The sequence below is a fragment of the Python bivittatus genome, unplaced genomic scaffold, assembly GCF_059951505.1.
Source record: "Python bivittatus isolate LINGU-HERP-01145 unplaced genomic scaffold, Pbiv_v1 ctg000020_np1212, whole genome shotgun sequence".
NCBI classification, from domain to species: domain Eukaryota; kingdom Metazoa; phylum Chordata; class Lepidosauria; order Squamata; family Pythonidae; genus Python; species Python bivittatus.
In genome coordinates this window covers 122,457,825-122,476,538 of record NW_028277030.1, presented here as the reverse complement: position 1 = coordinate 122,476,538, position 18,714 = coordinate 122,457,825, and the positions used below count along the sequence as shown (strand labels likewise).

Genomic DNA, 18,714 nt, shown 5'->3' with positions numbered 1-18,714 from the left:
TATGGCTCACTTGTTGCACAGGATTATACAGAACTTTCTTGAAGTCAGCACAGCGCATATGTTTCATATTATGTGTTAAGACTATGTGTTAAGATTATGAGCCACACATGTTAGACTTCAAGCAAGTAGAATCCATTTAAATGGTCTGGCTATTTTGTTGAAATTAAATGAGCCTTGGGATGAGATATATATTCTTCCCTACTGCTCATAATAAAGAAATGGCTATAGGGTTTTGGCCTTCTTTATTCTAACAACATTATCTGTTATCAGTCATACTGTAAGTTAGTTTGGGCTGGCCCAAAGTTACCCAGTCAGCTTCATAGTCAAATGGAGGCTTGAACTGCGGCCTTCATAGCCTGAGCCAATATCTAAATGACTACACATTAGCATATTTTTCTTCATTATGAGAACACAGGCAAAAGTAGAAGCAAAATAATAATAATAATAATAATAATAAAAAGATGTATGTGTATGTTCGTGTGTATGGATTCCATATGTATGTATGTATGTATGTATGTATGTATGTATGTTCCCCTCTTGCTATATATATATAGCAAGAGGGGAAAAATTAGTCTTAGCAGCCAGGAAATGCTTATCAGCAATGCTTCCTTTCTAACTGCTTTCTCATCTGTAAACTGTCAAACCTGGCTGCCTTGCCTAATTGGACTTTCCCCCACGTGGTAACATTCACTCCAAAGTGCAGACCATAAATATTTCATGATGTCACAAAGGCTAATGACAATCCTCTCTGAACTTGTAACCTAATTGCATTTATCAGTCATAGGCTGTTTTTTTGTAAAGTAAATAGCAGACCCATCCTAAACTAGTTCTAAATACAGGCCTTCCCGATTACAAGATGAGTCCAAGATGTATCTGTGCTTACAAAAGGATATCACCAGTTTCTGCACTACTTTATATTAATCTCAATTAATAATGACTGGAATATCTGAAAGGGTGAAAGGATGATGTGTAGTTTCAATGCAACATGTGCTTTTGTTCATATTTACACTTCTGGAATGCACTCCTTTTGATAGCACTCTTTCACATACATACCACTTCATGACACATGAAATCTTCAGGACACAGTCAAACATAGCATTTTTGAGCTACATTTTAAGGTAATGTCACTCATTAGAGTCTTCAGCTTTTGATTCAGCATTAATTATAAAAGGCTTTGAACTTTACCAGATACGTGAGCAAACAAATTCACACTACTGATAAGCTACAAAAGTTTAGGTAATACTTACACAATCTCATCATTCTGAAATTCAAGCTCTCCACAAGTGTCCTCGAAGTCCTCTCCGCCTCCTCTGGCTGTGCCTTCAATTGTTTTGTATGGCACAATAACATTTCCTCGAGCTCCCGATGTCCGTAGCACTTTCACTTCCATAGTCCCCACACTCTCACTTACATGAGTGACTGGTTCCTCAAAAGTAAATATGCCAGCGTGGTCATCGTCAAAGATTGTAACTGTAGCTGTAGCAGGTGATCCCAGGCAAGCCACAGCTGCAACATGGTTGCCCTCTAGAATACCTTCTTCAGATTGTTCTGACACTTTCACATTACTGAGGTGAACAAGGAAATTCTCATCTTCCTCAAATATATCATCATCAATTATGCCAACTCTTATTTCTTTTTGTGTCTCACCTGGCTTAAATACCACTGTCCCTTCAGTGAACTCATAATCAGACCCTGCATTGGCTGTACCATCTTCCGTTCTAAAGTCAACCAAGACTGTTTTGGTTAAATCTCCACCTCGACGGGCAATTGTTAGAGCTACTGTGCCACAGTTCTCAAGGCACTGGTAGGTGCTCTGCTCAAAATAGACCTTACTGACAGGGTCATTGTCTGCCACTTCACAGTTGACTTCATGCATGCTGACTGCTTTTCGTGCTTGGTCAGCTGCATGTCGCTTCAATATGTTGCCAGCTCCAGTCATTAGCCGAGTAGCCTGAATACGATAGAAGGCGCGACTCTTTTGTTGCTGACTCAGAACCTGGTAGTTAGCTAGTTCTATCAGCTGTTCAATCTCTTTGTCTGGATGCTTCTGTTTCAATTCCTTAAGGATTCTAGCCATTTCTCTCCTTGCTTCCTCATCATCTTGATCCTTCTCATCCACCTCTAAAACCAGAGTGCCATCCAAGAAACTTTCAACATGGGAATTAACTATCTTTCCATCCATTTCAATGTCAGCTTTGGATGGTGGCCCTTCACCCTCATGTTCAATTATCATGCCCCTCTGCTTGCCAGCTCTGTACTTCTTGTAGACATACTTGTAGAATAAAAGCCTTCGATCAGCAACCCATGCAAACACCACACAGATAGGAAAAAAGAAGAAAGTGAGTAAACCTTCCCAGACTTCTACTATCCCAGGTGACAGAACTGACAAAATTAGATAAAGCCAAGTATAGGCAAAAATGCTCCAAGCTGCAGTGACAAAAAACACACGAAGATGCTTAATCTTCCTGATTTCCCCATCAGGGACAACATAAACACAAATGGCTATAATGACAAACATATTAAAGGCAGCACTTCCTACAATAGTGCTTGGCCCAAGGTCCCCTGCCTTGAAGCCATGGCCACACACTTCAATGACAGATAGGAGGATCTCAGGTGCAGAAGAGCCCAAAGCCATCAATGTTAAGTTGGAAACAGTCTCATTCCAAACTCTTACTGTTGTCTTGCTGGTCTCACCGTTGGGTTTCTTGATCGTTATCTCTCTCTCTTGGGATGTAATAACTTCTATGGATGACATGAAGCGGTCCGCTATAATAGACACTCCTAGAAACATATAGACCATGGCCACAAAGTATACAGTAGCTCTTGCTATTTTATCACCAAAGGAAGGGTCTTGAGGTTCCCAGATTGGCAATATCACACCTTTCTTACAGATATAGGAACCAGTACACTCTTCAGAATGATTGGTTTCTTCAGGTTGATGTTCTGTGTGTACTTTGTCCACATGGCATAGCAAAAGTACAACAACACTTAAAAGAAGAAGACCACCAGGCAAGGCAGTTGGATTCTTTAATCCCATCATGATTGTTCTGTCAGACCAATTTCCAAATCTTTTCTAACCTGCAGAATACAAAAGTGTAAAAACATTATCAACATTCAACTGAAAAAAGTTACAGCTTTTATTTTTCTGTAAGGCTCACTGATTTACAGAATCTTTTACCTTCTATAAATAAGCTGAATTTATACAACTGAGGTCCACAAAGCCATTTTCAATTGGTTAAGTGCTCTCAATTATTTGCTCTCAAATAATAGTTTTCTATTCAACTTGTATTCAAATTAAAATCATTGAAAGAATGGTGTTAACCACAGATATGCCTTTATACAATTCAGACATGTGTTGAAGGCATAAGTATGTCTTTGCTGAAATTGCATTTTCTCTATTTTATAAATAAATAAATAAACAAATAAATAAAATACAATGCAACAGTCAGTAACACATATCATATAGAACAGTCCAGCTAGATGAGACAAAGCTTTAACTGTTTTCTACAGTGTCCAGTTATGTATGGAAATCCCCAAAGCAGAGCATGAGTGCAAAACCCCCTTCTACAATCATTCCCAGAACTATTTATTTCTATTGTGTGCATTATGTCTTTTATCTACTAACTGATCCATAACAAGCATTCTTCTTTTATATCATGACCACTAATGTTTGCTTAGGAATATTTGGGGAAAAAGTTAATTAAAAATTTTTGAAAACTGTTAATCTTATGTAAAACCTACACATGCATAAACATCCATGGTGACATTGAAGACAGGATCAAACAGCTAGGCATACTTGGGGTTCAAGCCAGCAGCACAGTGCCACAGCCCCTTTGTAGGTATGATATGCCTTTATACAATTCAGACATGAAGGGAAATTAACTGACTTATTTATTTAGGATATTTATATCCTGCCTTGAGCTTTCTCAGGATAAGTAGCAAAGAAATACAAAAGATAAAAATAGAAAGTACAAAATCCTAGATAAAAATAAAATTCCATGAAAATGTAAAGACACATCTCAAGGCAAAGATTAAAAACATATTTTTAAGAGTTCTTATGTCAGAAAGACCTCACTGAAACCTTCAGGTAAGCTTCTCGGAGAACAATAGGGACTGCATCAATTCTCAGCATTGTTGAGCAAATCTAGGCCCCTGAAGGACTCACTGGGCCTGATTTAAAAAAAAGGAAAACAAGACTGGAGAAATTGCCACATTTTCCTATCACAAATACCTCTAGTCCCTGCTCTAGCATGGTAGTCCTTTATATCAGAACAACTATTATAAAACTGTATTAGCCTAGTTAGGGGCACAGTTGGTATATTGGCTTAAGCTGATAAAGGGCACTCTGAGCTACTGAGGCAACATCCGTTCCTTTAAGTGGTGCACAACTACTTCTGGAACAGGATAAACATCACTTACTTGGGCGGGCAAGCCACTCACAAAAAGGATTATTTCCATCTTCTTTGGATTGAATCTCAGTTGATAAGCCCTCATTATCCTGCCCAGGCACTGATTCAGAACATCTATTGTCTCATCTATATTAGATGAAAAGGAAAACTAAAGCTGGCTGTCACCTGCATACTTAGTGACACTCCACCCCATCCCTGATAACCTCCTACACAGGTTTCATGTAGATGTTAAAAATACAGTCCTAAGCATAATCACAGTCCCAATCATAGTCACAGTGCAAAGCAGTAATCCTTCAGCACCATCTTCTAAAACTGGCCATTCAAGCAAAAGCAGAACTAGAACAGTTCTGTCCCAAATGGTTCTTCTGTCCCAAAAGATACTATGGTCAATGCTATTGAAGAGATGTCTAAGACACTGAAATAGGTTGTACTCCTCCTGTCCCTCTCCCAGAATAGGTCATCTAACAGGGCAACCAAGGCAGTTTCTACTACAGATTAGGCCTGAAACCCAAGTACACAGGATCTACTACTTCAGTTTCATTGAAGTGTGCCCGTTGCTGATCAGCAAGCAATTGCTCAAAGATCTTGCTCATTCTGGATAGGAACTCTGGGACTCACAAACCAAGCACTCTGGAGGCTACCTTAGTCTTAATATACCATTTTAAGTTACTCTCCACTGAGCTGCACACAGTTTCTTAGCAACAAAAATAAAAATTAATGATCATCTAGTAAAAACCATGGAAAATACAGCGCTGCTTAAAAGTTTGTGAAACCTTTTGAATTTTCAATATTTCTGCATAAATATGACCTAAAACGTGATCTCTTCTCCACACAAGTCCTGAAATTAGATAAAGAGAACCCAATTAAACAAATGAGTCAAAAACATTATACTTGTTCATTTATTTATTGAGGAAAATAATTGAAAGTTACATATTTGTGTGCAACAAAAGTATGTAAACTTCTAGGATTATCAATTCATTTGAAGGGGAAATTAGAGTCAGGTGTTTCACTCAATGGGATGATAATCAGGTGTGAATATGGGTGGTCCTGCCATATTTAAAGAACAGAATTCTAGGCATTCACTATCTAAGTCTGATCTTCATAATGCAGGTGTGTGGAAGTGTGTCATGGTTTGAACAAAGGAAATTTCTGAGGAACTCCGAAAAACAGTTGTTGATGCTCACTGGGCTGGAAAGGTTTACAAAAGTATTTCCAAAGAGTTTGGACTCCACCAGTCAGGCAGATCGTGTACAAATTCAGCACCATTGTTATCCTCCCTAGAATGTCTGAACAACCAAGATCACACCAAAAGCAAGGCATATAATACTCTGGGAGGTTTCAAAGAACCCCAGGGTAATATATAAGGAACTAGAGATCTCTCTTGCACTGGTGAATGACAGTGTTCATGAGACCATCATCAAAAGAACACTGAACAACAATGGTGTCCATGGTAGGGATGCAAGGAGAAAGCCACTACTCTCCAAAAAGAACATTGCTGCCCATCTACAGTTTGAGAAAGAACATGGATAAGCCAGAAAGCTATCGGGAAAATGTTCTGTGGAACCAATGAGACCAAACAGAACTTTTTAGCTTGAATAAAAAGTGTTATGTTTGGTGAAAGGCAAATGCTGCATTCCAGCATTAGAACCTTATGCCATCTGTGAAACGTAGTGGTGGCAGTATCATGGATTGGGCCTGCTTTGCTGCCTCTGGACTAGGATGGCTTGCCGTGATTGATGGAACTATGAATTCTGAACTGTACCAGCAAATTCTACAGGAAAATGTCAGGGTATCTGTCCATGAACTGAAGCTCCAGAGAAAGTCAGTCATGCGGCAAGACAATGACCCAAAACATACAAGTTGTACGATGTCAGCCCTTCGAGGTAGTGCAGACAAGAAGCACAAACCATGAGTATTAACACTACCTTTATTGTAAGGTTACAATAACAGATTCTTACAAGTCTGAAAGCACTTCTCCCCTCCTTTACATTTACTTTTCAGAAAACAAGGGATGGTCCCTTCTGAAACATTTCCCACACTCCTTTTCCTTCTGTGGGCTGAGATACCTTTTGCATGACAGTTTTCTAGGCTGCAGTTCTTCCTCTTGTCTCCCAAGATCATTCCCACATACCAGTACATACGACCAAAGAATGGTTAAAGCAAAAGAAAGTTAATGTTTTGGAATGGCCAAGTCAAGGTCCTGACCTTAATCCTAGAGAAATGTGGTAGAAGGACTTAAAGCGGGCAGTTCATGTGAGGAAGCCCACCAACATACCAGAGTTCAAGATGTTCTGTAAGGAGGAATGGGCTAAAATTCCTCCAAACAATGTGCAGGACTGTCCAACAACTACTGAAAATGTTAGTTGCAGTTTTTGCTCCCAAGGGGGCACACCAGTTACTGAAAGCAAAGATTCACATACTTTTGCCACACATATGTAGCTTTGGATCATCTTCCTCAATAAATAAATGAACAAGTATAACATTTTTGACTCATTTGTTTAACTGAATTCTCTTTATCTAGTTTTAGGACTTGGGTGGAGAAGAGATCACGTTTTAGATCATATTTATTCAGAAATATTGAAAATTCAAAAGGTTTCACAAACTTTTAAGCACCACTGTATAAACAACACTTGTCTCTTAAGTAATAAAGCAGTTGGTTTTACCTTCCTGTCAATTCTGTGAAAGCAAGTATCTACCTATTTCTGTGCTTATTTTTAATGTGTTTGATAGCTCCTCTTGTTCATATTGCAGGTAGCATTAGGAAAATTTGCTGACCAAAAAGAAGTTGCTTACTTCCTTCTCTTGGTGTGAGCAGGAGGCATTAATAGATGCCATCTATTATTTATGCAAATTGTGGCATTAAAGGTGGCTTGGGAAAGGAGCTTTCCTGACAGGCTCGAAATACACAGATGACCAGAGAAGCTGATTTTTGCTGACAAAAAGGCTCTTCCCATCTGAAGAACAATGTTAACTTAGGCTCAGGGGACAATGCAGAGAGTCACATAAGAGAACTATAGAAGGGGTGAAGCAGGAGGTGTTAATAGATGCTATCTTTGGCACTCCATTAGTTACACAAATTGTAGTAGAAAATCTGGCTTATAAAAAGCAGGCTGCTGAGAGACCTGAAGTCACAGATGAGCAGAGCATTTGCTTTCTGCTTACAAAGAGGTCATTCTAACCTACAGCACTTAGTTAACATAGGCTCATGAGGCAGCACAACAAGAGAAATATACAAAGGTAAAGTTGTGGCGAAGGCTCTGACCCAAGGAGTTACTCTGAGTGGGACTACAGATTCAGTCAATCCTAATGGATTTTGTAAATAAATGGGGCGGGGGGAAGAAAACTCCAGCACACACACACATACACACCCCATCTAATTTGATTTTGAAAGTTCTCCCAGTTTTGAAAATTGTTTGCTACTGTCTTGCGCACGATATTGTTCAAAATGCTTGGGCCAAAGCATATTGGAGACCCAGAGTTAATTGTGCATATTGCTGGGATGGATCTTGGCCAAGGAGGGCAAAAATCCAGCTTATCACTGAATAGTAAAAGGAAGATTTTTTTTCCTCCCCCCAGCAATTACTTGTGAATCTAGGAAGAGGGTTCTTCTTACATTCAATGATACAAATAGAAGAAGCTGTTGAAAGTAAGGAATGTGCAAGAAGTGTAAATAGTTGCACACATGGTGTTGCAAATTGGTGGATGCCTTTGACCATTAGCTGGAAGATGATCTACTACTTGCTTGGTGTACACAAAACACAGCTTATTAAAAAAAACAACTTTAAATAAAATTGAATAATGAGGAGGAGAGGGGCTGTTTGTCTGGTGAACTTAATCTGTTTTGAAAGGACTAAACAGAGCTTATTTCTCTTTCTTTCCTTCCTTTTCCAGTTTCCCTCTTCCCCTCCCTCACCTCACTTCTCTCCAGTCTTATTCCATCCTTCCTTTTGCTTGCCTTCCCTTTCCAGGGCATATTCCTTCTTTTACCCCCTCTCCCTTCTGTTGGAGGAAGAGAGGTCAGTTTGTATGTAAGTGTGTGTATTTGTATGTTTGTATGTGACAGTGGTCTCTGTGTGAAAAAAGAATGGCTGGTAGCATATGGAGATTAATTTATTATGTAAATAGGGTATCTTACTTTACTGACAATTTGTTTTAATTATCCATTATTAATTTAATCGATGCCTATGAAGCCTCTTTAAACATTCTGCTTTTTTCATTTCACAGAGCTATACATCCTTTCCAACTAAGGACTTCTATTCCAATTACCTTTTGTAACTCAAGTTGGGAATCACTTATGTACCCTATAAGAAATATGTCAATTCTATTCCTTATTCAATTTCATTCAAAATTATTTTTTTTAATAAGATGTGTTTTTTGTACAGACCTTTGTTAATCCTTTATAGTAGTACTACATGCTAAAGAGTTCCCAACACCATTTATGAAGTTAAATACAAACATACATGGCAGAAAATAAACCTGGAAAGTGGTTGCAAATGGAAAAGAACTGAAAAGTGGTAATTAGTATGGTCTGCAAACTTAACCTGCGATAGATTGTGACTGGCATAGCTAGGAAAACAAATGTACAACAGATGGCAATAGGCCAGTCCATTAAAGCCAGAGTTTAATATAAAATATCAATATGTGTTTGTATGTGGGGGGAGGAATGTTAAACTGCGGCATTGACTTTATGCCTTCTTTTCCTAAGCCTGTTCTTTCCATCCTAAAACTTCTCCCTCAGCAATTTCTACCTAGATGGGGCTCTGAAATCAAAACTAAATCCTATATCTACTGGGAAAAAACCTGGGAAAACGTAAGGACTCTTCTTTTATTTGCTGATGATATATTGTAAGCTGCCCAAAGTCACCCTCCATATAAATTTAATAATAAATAAATAAATAAATAAATAAATAAATAAATAAATAAATAAAATAAAATCTCCAACATTCTACTGTAGTTTACATTAAATTAGGAAAACACAAGTTGGGATTCTCTGTTACTATAAGGCTTGATGAATATTGTCATAATATAACAATAGCAGCATACTTAATTATAGTATGCTATCATTCTTATATCATGACTTTCATACAACACATCAAATATTACATAATCCTTTACTGCTGAATTCTCAAATTTTCTGGGCCACAGGAAAGCATAGCAGCTGCGGTCTAGTGAAAATAACTTGCAGAAGACTTGTGTGCAGTCATAGAATCACAGACTCATAGAGTTGGAAAGGACCTTCCAGATTTTCTAGTCCAACCCACTGCCCTTTGCAGGAATCCTCATACCATCCTGGACAAATGGCTGTCCAATCTTTTCTTGAAAACCTCCAATGATGGGGCACCCATGACTTCAGGAGGCAGGCTGTTCCATCGCTTAATAGCTCTCACAATCAGGAAATTTCTCCTTATTTCAACCTTTATCTATCTGTTGCTTTGCAGAACCACAGCCATAATAGATTTCTACTACCACTATGTCAATATGAATGCCAGTTGCTTCATGTACACTACCCCTAATACTTCAGAAGAGAGGAAAACAAAACTTATGGAGTCTGTTGGATGGCAGTTAAGTTTTATAATGGTCTCTGCCATTATAAAATACAAGGAAATATCACCTTGTTTTAAATAGAAGAAAGCCAGAATCCAAATATAATAACTGAAATACTGATTTGAGATCTCTGTCTCATAGAGTACAGAGATAATACTTCAATTCACACTGTCCTTTCAGTATTGTAAGAGAATGATGTGTAAAGCATGGTCAGTCTAGCACTTAATCAAATTCATGTCCATTCAGTACCAGCTCAAGGGTATATGGCACCCCTAGGCCACATTGACTGATGGTGCCACCTCCCACTGATGAAAAGACTTGCATTTTTAGAATGATTAATTTAACATCTGCTCTGCGTGATGTGACCTTGGCAACTACAGCTTGGTCTCCCAGTGCACCAGAGCAGAGTTGCCAACTATTGTCAATTGAAAATTGCTAAGCCTCAATGCAAAAATACTTAAAATCCTATATTAACAACATGAAAACCTGATCTTTAAAGGTAGATGAAATGTAAACAATTCTTCTTGTGGCCTCTGTTTTCAGAAGGAGGAGCAGTATTGGCGCCACCTAAACTTTGGCATCCTAGCCCAGTGCCTGGGCTAAGTACTTGGACTTAGCCTAAAGCTGGCTCTGTGTCCATAGACTGAAAAAGTCTATTTCCTGTAGTATGTATTTAAGAATTATGACAGATACTGCATTCAAAGTCTGTCACTATATAGCTTTTTCCAGGAAAATTCTAGAGTACTGCATAATCTCTTTTGCTTTCACTATATATACTCAACAGTGGAAGCAGTTTAAGGTGAATAGCTACTATTTTTTTTCCAATTTAGTAATGTTGGTGCATGAGAGTAGGGGTTAAGGCACCAGGCTAGAAACCTGGAGACCATGAGTTCTAGTTCCACCTTAGACATGAGGCCAGCTGGGTGTCCTTGGGCCAGTCCCTCTCTCTCTGCCCTAGGAAGCAGGCAATGGCAAACCACTTCCAAAGTCTTGCCAAGAAAACTGCAGGGACTAGTCCAGAAAGTTGCCAGAAGTCAAGATGACTTGAAGGCACCAAAAAAAAAAAAAAAAAAAGTTGGTGCACACAGCTTGACTCTGTAGTTTGGTAAGAAGATTGATGTTATTTATAGTTACATGGCTACCTCTACAGGTAGGCTTGAAGCCTTAGACAAATTATAGAATTCTCATTTTCTGATAATAATACTCTAACTGCATACATATATAAATAATAGTTTACAGTGCTGCACTGTTGATCAGCTGCAGTTACTTTTGAATAGATATATTAAATAATGTTGAAATTAACAGCATTATGGCTTTATAATATACGGGGTGTTCCAAAAGTCAGGCCCTATAGGCTAATCACAATATATTGTATTAATTTATAAATATTTTTCAAAGAAAATGTTACTATACTTAGGAATGTTCAAAGGTCGTATGCCAAATGAGAAAGGAAGTGTTTAGAAGCAAATGGCAACCCATTTGAACATTTAACATAATTCATGTAATAAATTGTCTACGGGACCCCGTATACTGCATATTGGTATCAGATGCATTAACATGTTCATCCCATCATGGAATTGATATGGAGCTAACTTATCTAAGGTCTTGGCTTGTTTTTAAAATAAAAAGCAAGTTTGCATGTTTCTTTATCCATTCACTTATTTACATCATGAATCATTTTGTAAAATCCTTCACTCTTACAAGATTGTGAGCAGTGCGCGGCAGAAAAAACAATAAATATAAAAAAACACAGAAACTGACTCCAAGATCATGTATGATCATGTTAAGGGCCACTGGCCTGTTGAAATAAAATCATCTTCAGGGCTTAGGAATGCAAGGGGAACCAGTGTTAGACACATCTCTTGAGAAGAGCCTTCCAGAGTAGGGGACTATCACCAACAAGGCCTAATGCTTAGTACCTCATGTGGGAACGGGGCTCTCCAGAAGCAGTCCCTAGATATTGACAAGGCATTCCCCAATGTATCACAGTGCTATGACATATAGAACTTTATAGGTAACAACTAGTGCCTTGAACTGGCTTGAAAGCTTACTGGCAGCCACTGTAGCAAGCTCAGGATGGGTATAATTATACTGTTGTGGGTTTCCCCAGCTAACAGCCTGCCCACAGCATTCTGCAAGAGCTGAAGCTTCCAGGATGCCTTCAAGGGCACCCCTGCATAACATGCATTCATGTAATCCACTTGTGTGTGAGCAGGGCAAATTATTGCCATGAGAGCTTCCTAGTCCAGGTAGGATTATAACTGGCACACCAGCTATAGCTGTATCGTTGACACCCCTGAAAATATGCACACAGAGCTTGCCAAAGACTTGGAAAATAGGAATTTTTGATAAAGGTTCCAGTGATAAGCAGGACAAATTTCTATAACCATCTTTCTCCTTGGCTTCTACCCAATAACTTCTAAGGCCAGATGCTCCATCTCCATTCTGGCTCTACTATCTTGCCCTTTATCACCTGAGATCCTTCAGTAATAGTCTGAGTTTTGCTAGCAAACTATTTTTGCTGCCGTTTTCTCTGCTATGGCAATGATATTAAGCAGCAAAAAAGGTGTTCATTTATGTAAGACTTTTTCCACTTTTTTCCATTCAAATGAGCCCAAAAGAACTTTTTAAAAGAATAAAGCAAAATAATGTCAGTATCAATCAGTAACACAATTTTTAAAAAGTAGTAAAAGCAAAGATATTCAACAGAAGCAGCAAGTATTAATACCTATAACCCTATAGATCCCAAATATCTCCAAAATAAAACAATCTTCAAGTAACATCTGAAAAAAGATAGGAAGAAACAACATATACACTGATGGGATTCAGAAACAGGGAGAGATGTGGAATTCAACCTCGGGATTATGATGCTCAGTGATAGGATAGACACTGCCCAAGGAGAAGGTTCCAGGCTTCACCCCAGAGTTACCCCAGTAGATAAAGTCACCAGTCAGAAACCACCAAAAACTCTTACAAGTCCCTTCTACCAGAACTGGGGAATATTTATTTTCTGTGGAGGTCCAGCCTCGGGGTAAATCTGCTGGAGGCCATATGCCAATAGCAGGAAGGCCTAAAGCAAGCAGTGACCTTAGCCAAAGATAAAAGTAGACAGAATACGCTTTTCTCTTTTTTGCTACTTCCTTCTATTTCCTTTTTTCTCTTTGCAAGCAAGAAATACTTCTTTTGGTCAGACTCTGAAATTATAGCTTAACAGAGGGCTTTTGAAGTACACTGAGGAATTACCACACAGTGTTAAGGCTCACAGATAGGCAGAACATAACTAGACTGAGTATAAGGAAACCTCTTATGATGTGAATAAGCATTCAGAGTTATGATGTCTAACAGTCCAATTCTATACAGGGGAAACTCATTCCCCTCATGTGAGGTCATTTCTCCAAGCTGATCCTTCTAAAATTCATGGTATCCAAATTCAGATACTGTATTGGGAAAAGAAAATGGAAGGTGACTGCTACCTTGAAAGCTATCAAAATGATGTTTGGAGTAGCAATCATTTTCTCATCTAGAGTAAGAGAATAACTCCATGCTTTAATTTTGTAGTTGAAAAGAAATAATGAATAGAATATTTTGTCCCACTATCTATCCTAGGAGGCTATTTTATATGCAGGTATAGATACTTTTGGTTACGTTTCATTTCAGTAGCTGAACTAACATGATAGCAGCAATATAATAACAGATCTCAAGTTATTTTTACAAGCTTGGGTGTTCAGTTGCATCATAAATAATGAATCAGCTCTAACTGGTAACTCTGTGTGTCTGTGAGTGATTGTGAGTGAGTGGCAGAAAAAGAGAAAGAGAAAGGAAAGAGAGAACAATTTAATACAGGAAATTATTTAAATAATTTATCTTCAGTAATAATAATACATTTGACCATCATGTACAATTATCTTTGACTATAACACCGTAAGTTTTCTTTAAAATGATTCATCTGATACGTTTGCTCAGATCCTCTTTGTATATCCTAAAATTATGCAAAACTCTGAAGAAGCAAAGGTGGTGTTAATGTGAAATACCTGTGGCAAGAATGGAAAGAAGTTCCAAAATGAATTATTGCACTTAGGGTCAGTATGTAAGGTGATATAAAATGAGTAGAATCATAACACAATTTAGACCAACTCCATAACCTTTAAAAGATTTGGCCAAAATTGCTGTGCCAGAGTTGATGAATAAATCACCCCAACTTTTGTTTGGAGCTTCATTTATATGAGTCACTTTAATGCCAGAACTTTCTGAATCAAATTTTAACTGACAGAAGTTATAAAAGAGATTGTATCTTCTTAGCTGTCTTTTTGTTATCCCATTTGACAGGTTGGAGGAGGAGGAAGAGAAGGAAAGATGTTAAAGTAAATGAGGAAAAAAGTAGTGTGTGAACTCTGGGTCTCAGCGTGCTCGGCCCAGATATTTATGCTCCAAATAATGCAGAATTTTGCATCTTGGATACATCTGATCAATCTAGCAAATTGGTTAAATTTGCAATTCTCTTTCTAACTGGGATGGGGGGGGCAGGAGGAATAGTCAGGGCGGTATGCATTATACTAATGGTTTCCTGTGAAATCGTATGCTGTGGAAAGAGCCATAGCTCAATGACTCAGCACATGCTTTGCATGCAGATGGTTCCTGATTCATATACCAGATGAAACAGTAACCTCAGACTGCTTCCGAATCAAAGCTGTCTTTGCAGTTACAATTTTTACATACTAGCATTTTATGTAAAACCAAATATGAAATGAAAAGCTAAATAAGTGAATTTTCCAGCTTGCTGATTTCTACATCCAACCTCCAGTTTCTTACTGGTGTGGAATGCCTGGAAAACCATATAACTGCAATTCACACTACAGCTGCATTCAGACAGTGTAATAATCTAAGATTTATCATGACAAGAATGAGCCAATGCAATTCTCTGGCTCACGTGCACCCCTCTTGTCCTCTGGCATGGCTGCAAAGAGATCAGTAGCTATCTCTTCCAATTTAAATTAACTTCTTCTTCTTTTGTGCCTTTGAGGTCAGCTTTGACTCCTGGCGACTGCCTGGACAAGTCCCTGCAGTTTTCTTGGCAAGTTTTCAGAAGTGGTTTGCCCTTGCCTGCTTCCTAGGGCTGAGAGTGACTGGACCAAGGTCACCAAACTGGCTTTGTGCCTAAGGCAGGACTAAAACTCACATTCTCTTGGTTTCTAGACTGGTGCATTAACCACTACACCAAACTGGCTCTTGAAGTTAACCACAGTTAACCATTATATCTGATCCCTAAATCATGATTAAACTGAATTATGTTTTCTTGAAACAATTCATCTTCATGGCCCATCATTTGAAATTGACTTATTTAAAGTAATCTACACTCAAGACTAACCACAATTTGTCAGATTCAAAAACAAAACAAGCTATAGTTCACAAAACTTCCTTTTTTAAAACACATCTAAATGTTGAAAACCAAACTAATTCTGCAAACTGAAGATGGACAATGCTAAACTAAAATATGTATCTTAAACAATGTATGCACAACTTAAAAATAGCCAAAATATTATAGTCCTAGAGCACAAATTCTTTACAGACTTCTGAAAGACAGTCAAGAGACTGGTGCTACCTGAAGACTTCACGAGCAGAAGTTTCACTATTTGGGGTAGCCACTGTCTTGTTACTGTGATTTATTATTGTAAGTTGGAATTGGTCGCACTAAATAGGAAACAATATAATAGCAAACAGAGAGGGAATCAATCTCTTAGGCAATGCTACAAAAATTCTAAGCAGCTGGTCAACAGCTGCCTACAAATTTGGCTTGGGTACCTAAGAATTTTGACCTACTTCCCATTCCTCTGCAGGGCTGATGCTCACTGCTATTTATTTGTTTTTCAGCTCTGTCCTTAAGTATATGGATTAATCTTGATAATCCAAGGAAACTCTGGCTTTTGTATGCATTGTATCATGTGTGCATGCCACCTATACAAAATCTATATGATACAACAGACTGAGGCAGTCACGATGAAGACACTGCTTTTACTTTTATTACTGTCTGGCAGAATCTGATAGGACTCAAATAAGGCTGAAACTAAAAATGAGATGCTAATATTCTTTAATACATTGGTTCATTTTATAAATGACTCTTTATAAGTTAAATTTCTCCCACAGCAGTATGCTACAAAGCCAAAATGCAATAAAATAATAAAACAATTGTTTAACCTGTCTTGAACTGCCAAGCATGAATTTACAGATAGTTCCTTATTTTTAAGATTATTGTGACTAGGTATATGCATCATGGTAAATTACAATGTGATTGTTTGTGTTTGGTCTAGGATGTTGTATGAACCCATACAACTGTGGTTTATTTAACACACTATGCTTAAATATGCTATGACATAGTATGACTTCATGGCACAGGGCCCTGGATATTTGTGGGACTGTCTCCACTTATCTCTATGCTTTAACATCCAACAGATTTGGCATGCTCCAGATCCTGTCAATTAAACAGTACCACCTTATGGGACCCAGGAGACATGCCTTCTCTGTTGCAGCACCTGCCCTATGGAACAGTCCACCCCTGAAATTTGGTTGGCCCTGACCCTGTCAGCCTTTACAAAACCCTTGAAGACCTGGGTTCTTCTCCCAGGCTTGGGCCAAGATGAGCCTGTTATAACTATCTACGTTCTTTGTCTGGTCCCCAGAGCAGTATGTTTTTTATATTTTATTGTTTTCTTCTATGTTCCTTTTATTTCATGTTTTTAACCCTTATTAGCTGCCCAGGGTCACCTGGCAAATGGGCAGCCATATAAATTGAATAAATGAATAAACAACAACAAAAAAAATGATGAACCCAGCTTAAAACTAAACATAAGCGTTCATATAAAGTATGCGAATTATAAATCAATATTCCCTCCACTTAGTCAGGAGTACTCAACTACCAGCAAATTGGTGTCTTCATAAAGCAGCAGAAGGCATAATCATTTTCTCATTGGGTTGGCAAAGTTTGGGGAAATAGGGAATATTGCATGGCTAAATTGTAACTTTAGTAAAAGCACTTTTGGAACAAAATAGTAAATCACTGGGCTGTCTGCATTTGTTCACCAAGCCAGTAGCATTTCTTGGTCAGAAACTGAGTGCAGAAATATGAGAATATATCATATGGTTATGTTCAAGCTGTGTTTGGTGAATCTGCAAGATAAATAAACTTCATAGATGGGAAGCTGATATCTAAAACTTATTTAAATGTCACAGTGTCTGCATTTAGAGAAAAGTAAAATCCAAGGCAACACAGATTCACAACAAACATACAGAAACACTTCTATTATGTAGCTCATAAACATCAATACCTTCAAGCATTCCCTTCTTTTTAACAAACATTACAGTAGCTTTCTACTGTAAAAATTATAGATATTAATGTCCAGCATATTTTTATTCATCTTCAACTTAGGTATGCCACACTCTTCAGTGTAACATTGTAAGTCACTTTGGGAATGCCAATCTCAGAACAAAATATAATATTCAAAAGAGAAAAATCAATCTAACAACAGTACAATAGCACATTAAATAATAAAAAAAACACAAGCCTAATCAATGAAATCAAATCAAACTTAAAAGGGTTTAAAAGTCTGAGTTGTTTTTTAAGCATGTGTCTGGCTCCAGAAGAATAACAAGGCAGGTGCCAGGCAAGTTTCCCTTGGGAAGCCATTTCCCAGGGGACAGTTCACAGGTGTACTTCAGCTGCATTGCAAGATCTGGAAAAAGAATATTTACTTAGAGATCCTTTACATTGATTCACATATAGAAATAAATGGAAATCATAATATACACTTTTCAAAAGTGTCTACTTAAAACATGCATGAACTAGGCACACTGTGTTGGCTCCTGTGTAAAGTCAGGAGTTCAATTCACATATGTATAGGAAATATGGAACTGCTTAAAAGGGCTGTATTCAGAACATGGTCAGACTACCTGTTCACTCGTGTTTCTGGTTCTACTGAGAAATTAGCTGCATGGGGTTTCCCCAGTAAAATGCTTCTGCTAATTCTAATGATGTCACAGTTTCTCTAGCAGCATTATCACAGGACCAGACCACACAATCATATTTATTTTTACACCTCTGTTATATTCCTTCTACACAGATTTCTTCAAGGTGGCATTTTAATTGTAGAGAAATCACATATTTCATGCACTCAATTTAAAAAATGGTTAAATAGAAGCATTTCCTTCTATTTTAAGTACCCCCCAAATGTACTGGAGTCACAGTAGTGAGGTGGATAGCCATATAAATTGCTATCCACCTCACTAAGTAAGTAAGTAAGTAAGTAAGTTAGTTAGTTAGTTAGTTAGTTAGTTTAAGGTGCCTTACACTGGTCAACCTGGGATGGCAACCATGACTTTGTTTTTAACTGTCACTGAACCAAGAGATAAGGCTGGGCATATCCTCAATTTAGTTTTTACCATGACAGAGTACTGGAGATAGCCTGTGCATAGGGGAAGTTAGTTACCATGTTATCATGGCCACAATGCCATTTGGTGAAGTTTAGTCTCACTGCATTATTTCTGTCCTGAAGGATTCAGTAACCTAGTAAGATGGTCTGCCCCTGGGAATTTATGGAATCTGATGGATTGTTGAATACTCTGGGGGAATTTCCAGAAACCAGAGCTGATGATCTCATTGTGATCTTTACTATGGAACTAGGAAACAAAATGGGTCACTGACATACCTGCACATTATTTGGCACCATGAAGCCTGGTAGCCTTTGACATTCTTTGTTGCTCTGGGCAATAA

General features: G+C 38.0%; 1 protein-coding gene across 3 annotated transcripts in view; it reads right to left on the bottom strand.

The window, feature by feature from the left end:
* SLC8A1 (solute carrier family 8 member A1) overlaps positions 1 to 18,714 on the bottom strand; it is a 284,778-nt gene that overhangs the window by 220,368 nt on the left and 45,696 nt on the right. For all 3 annotated transcript variants that reach the window (XM_088148621.1, XM_088148639.1, XM_088148632.1), the window contains exon 2: positions 1,248 to 3,078. In XM_088148621.1, coding sequence (XP_088004747.1) covers positions 1,248 to 3,040 — 1,793 coding nt within the window. In that variant the 5' untranslated portion in view covers positions 3,041 to 3,078. The remainder of the gene's footprint in view (positions 1 to 1,247; positions 3,079 to 18,714) is intronic.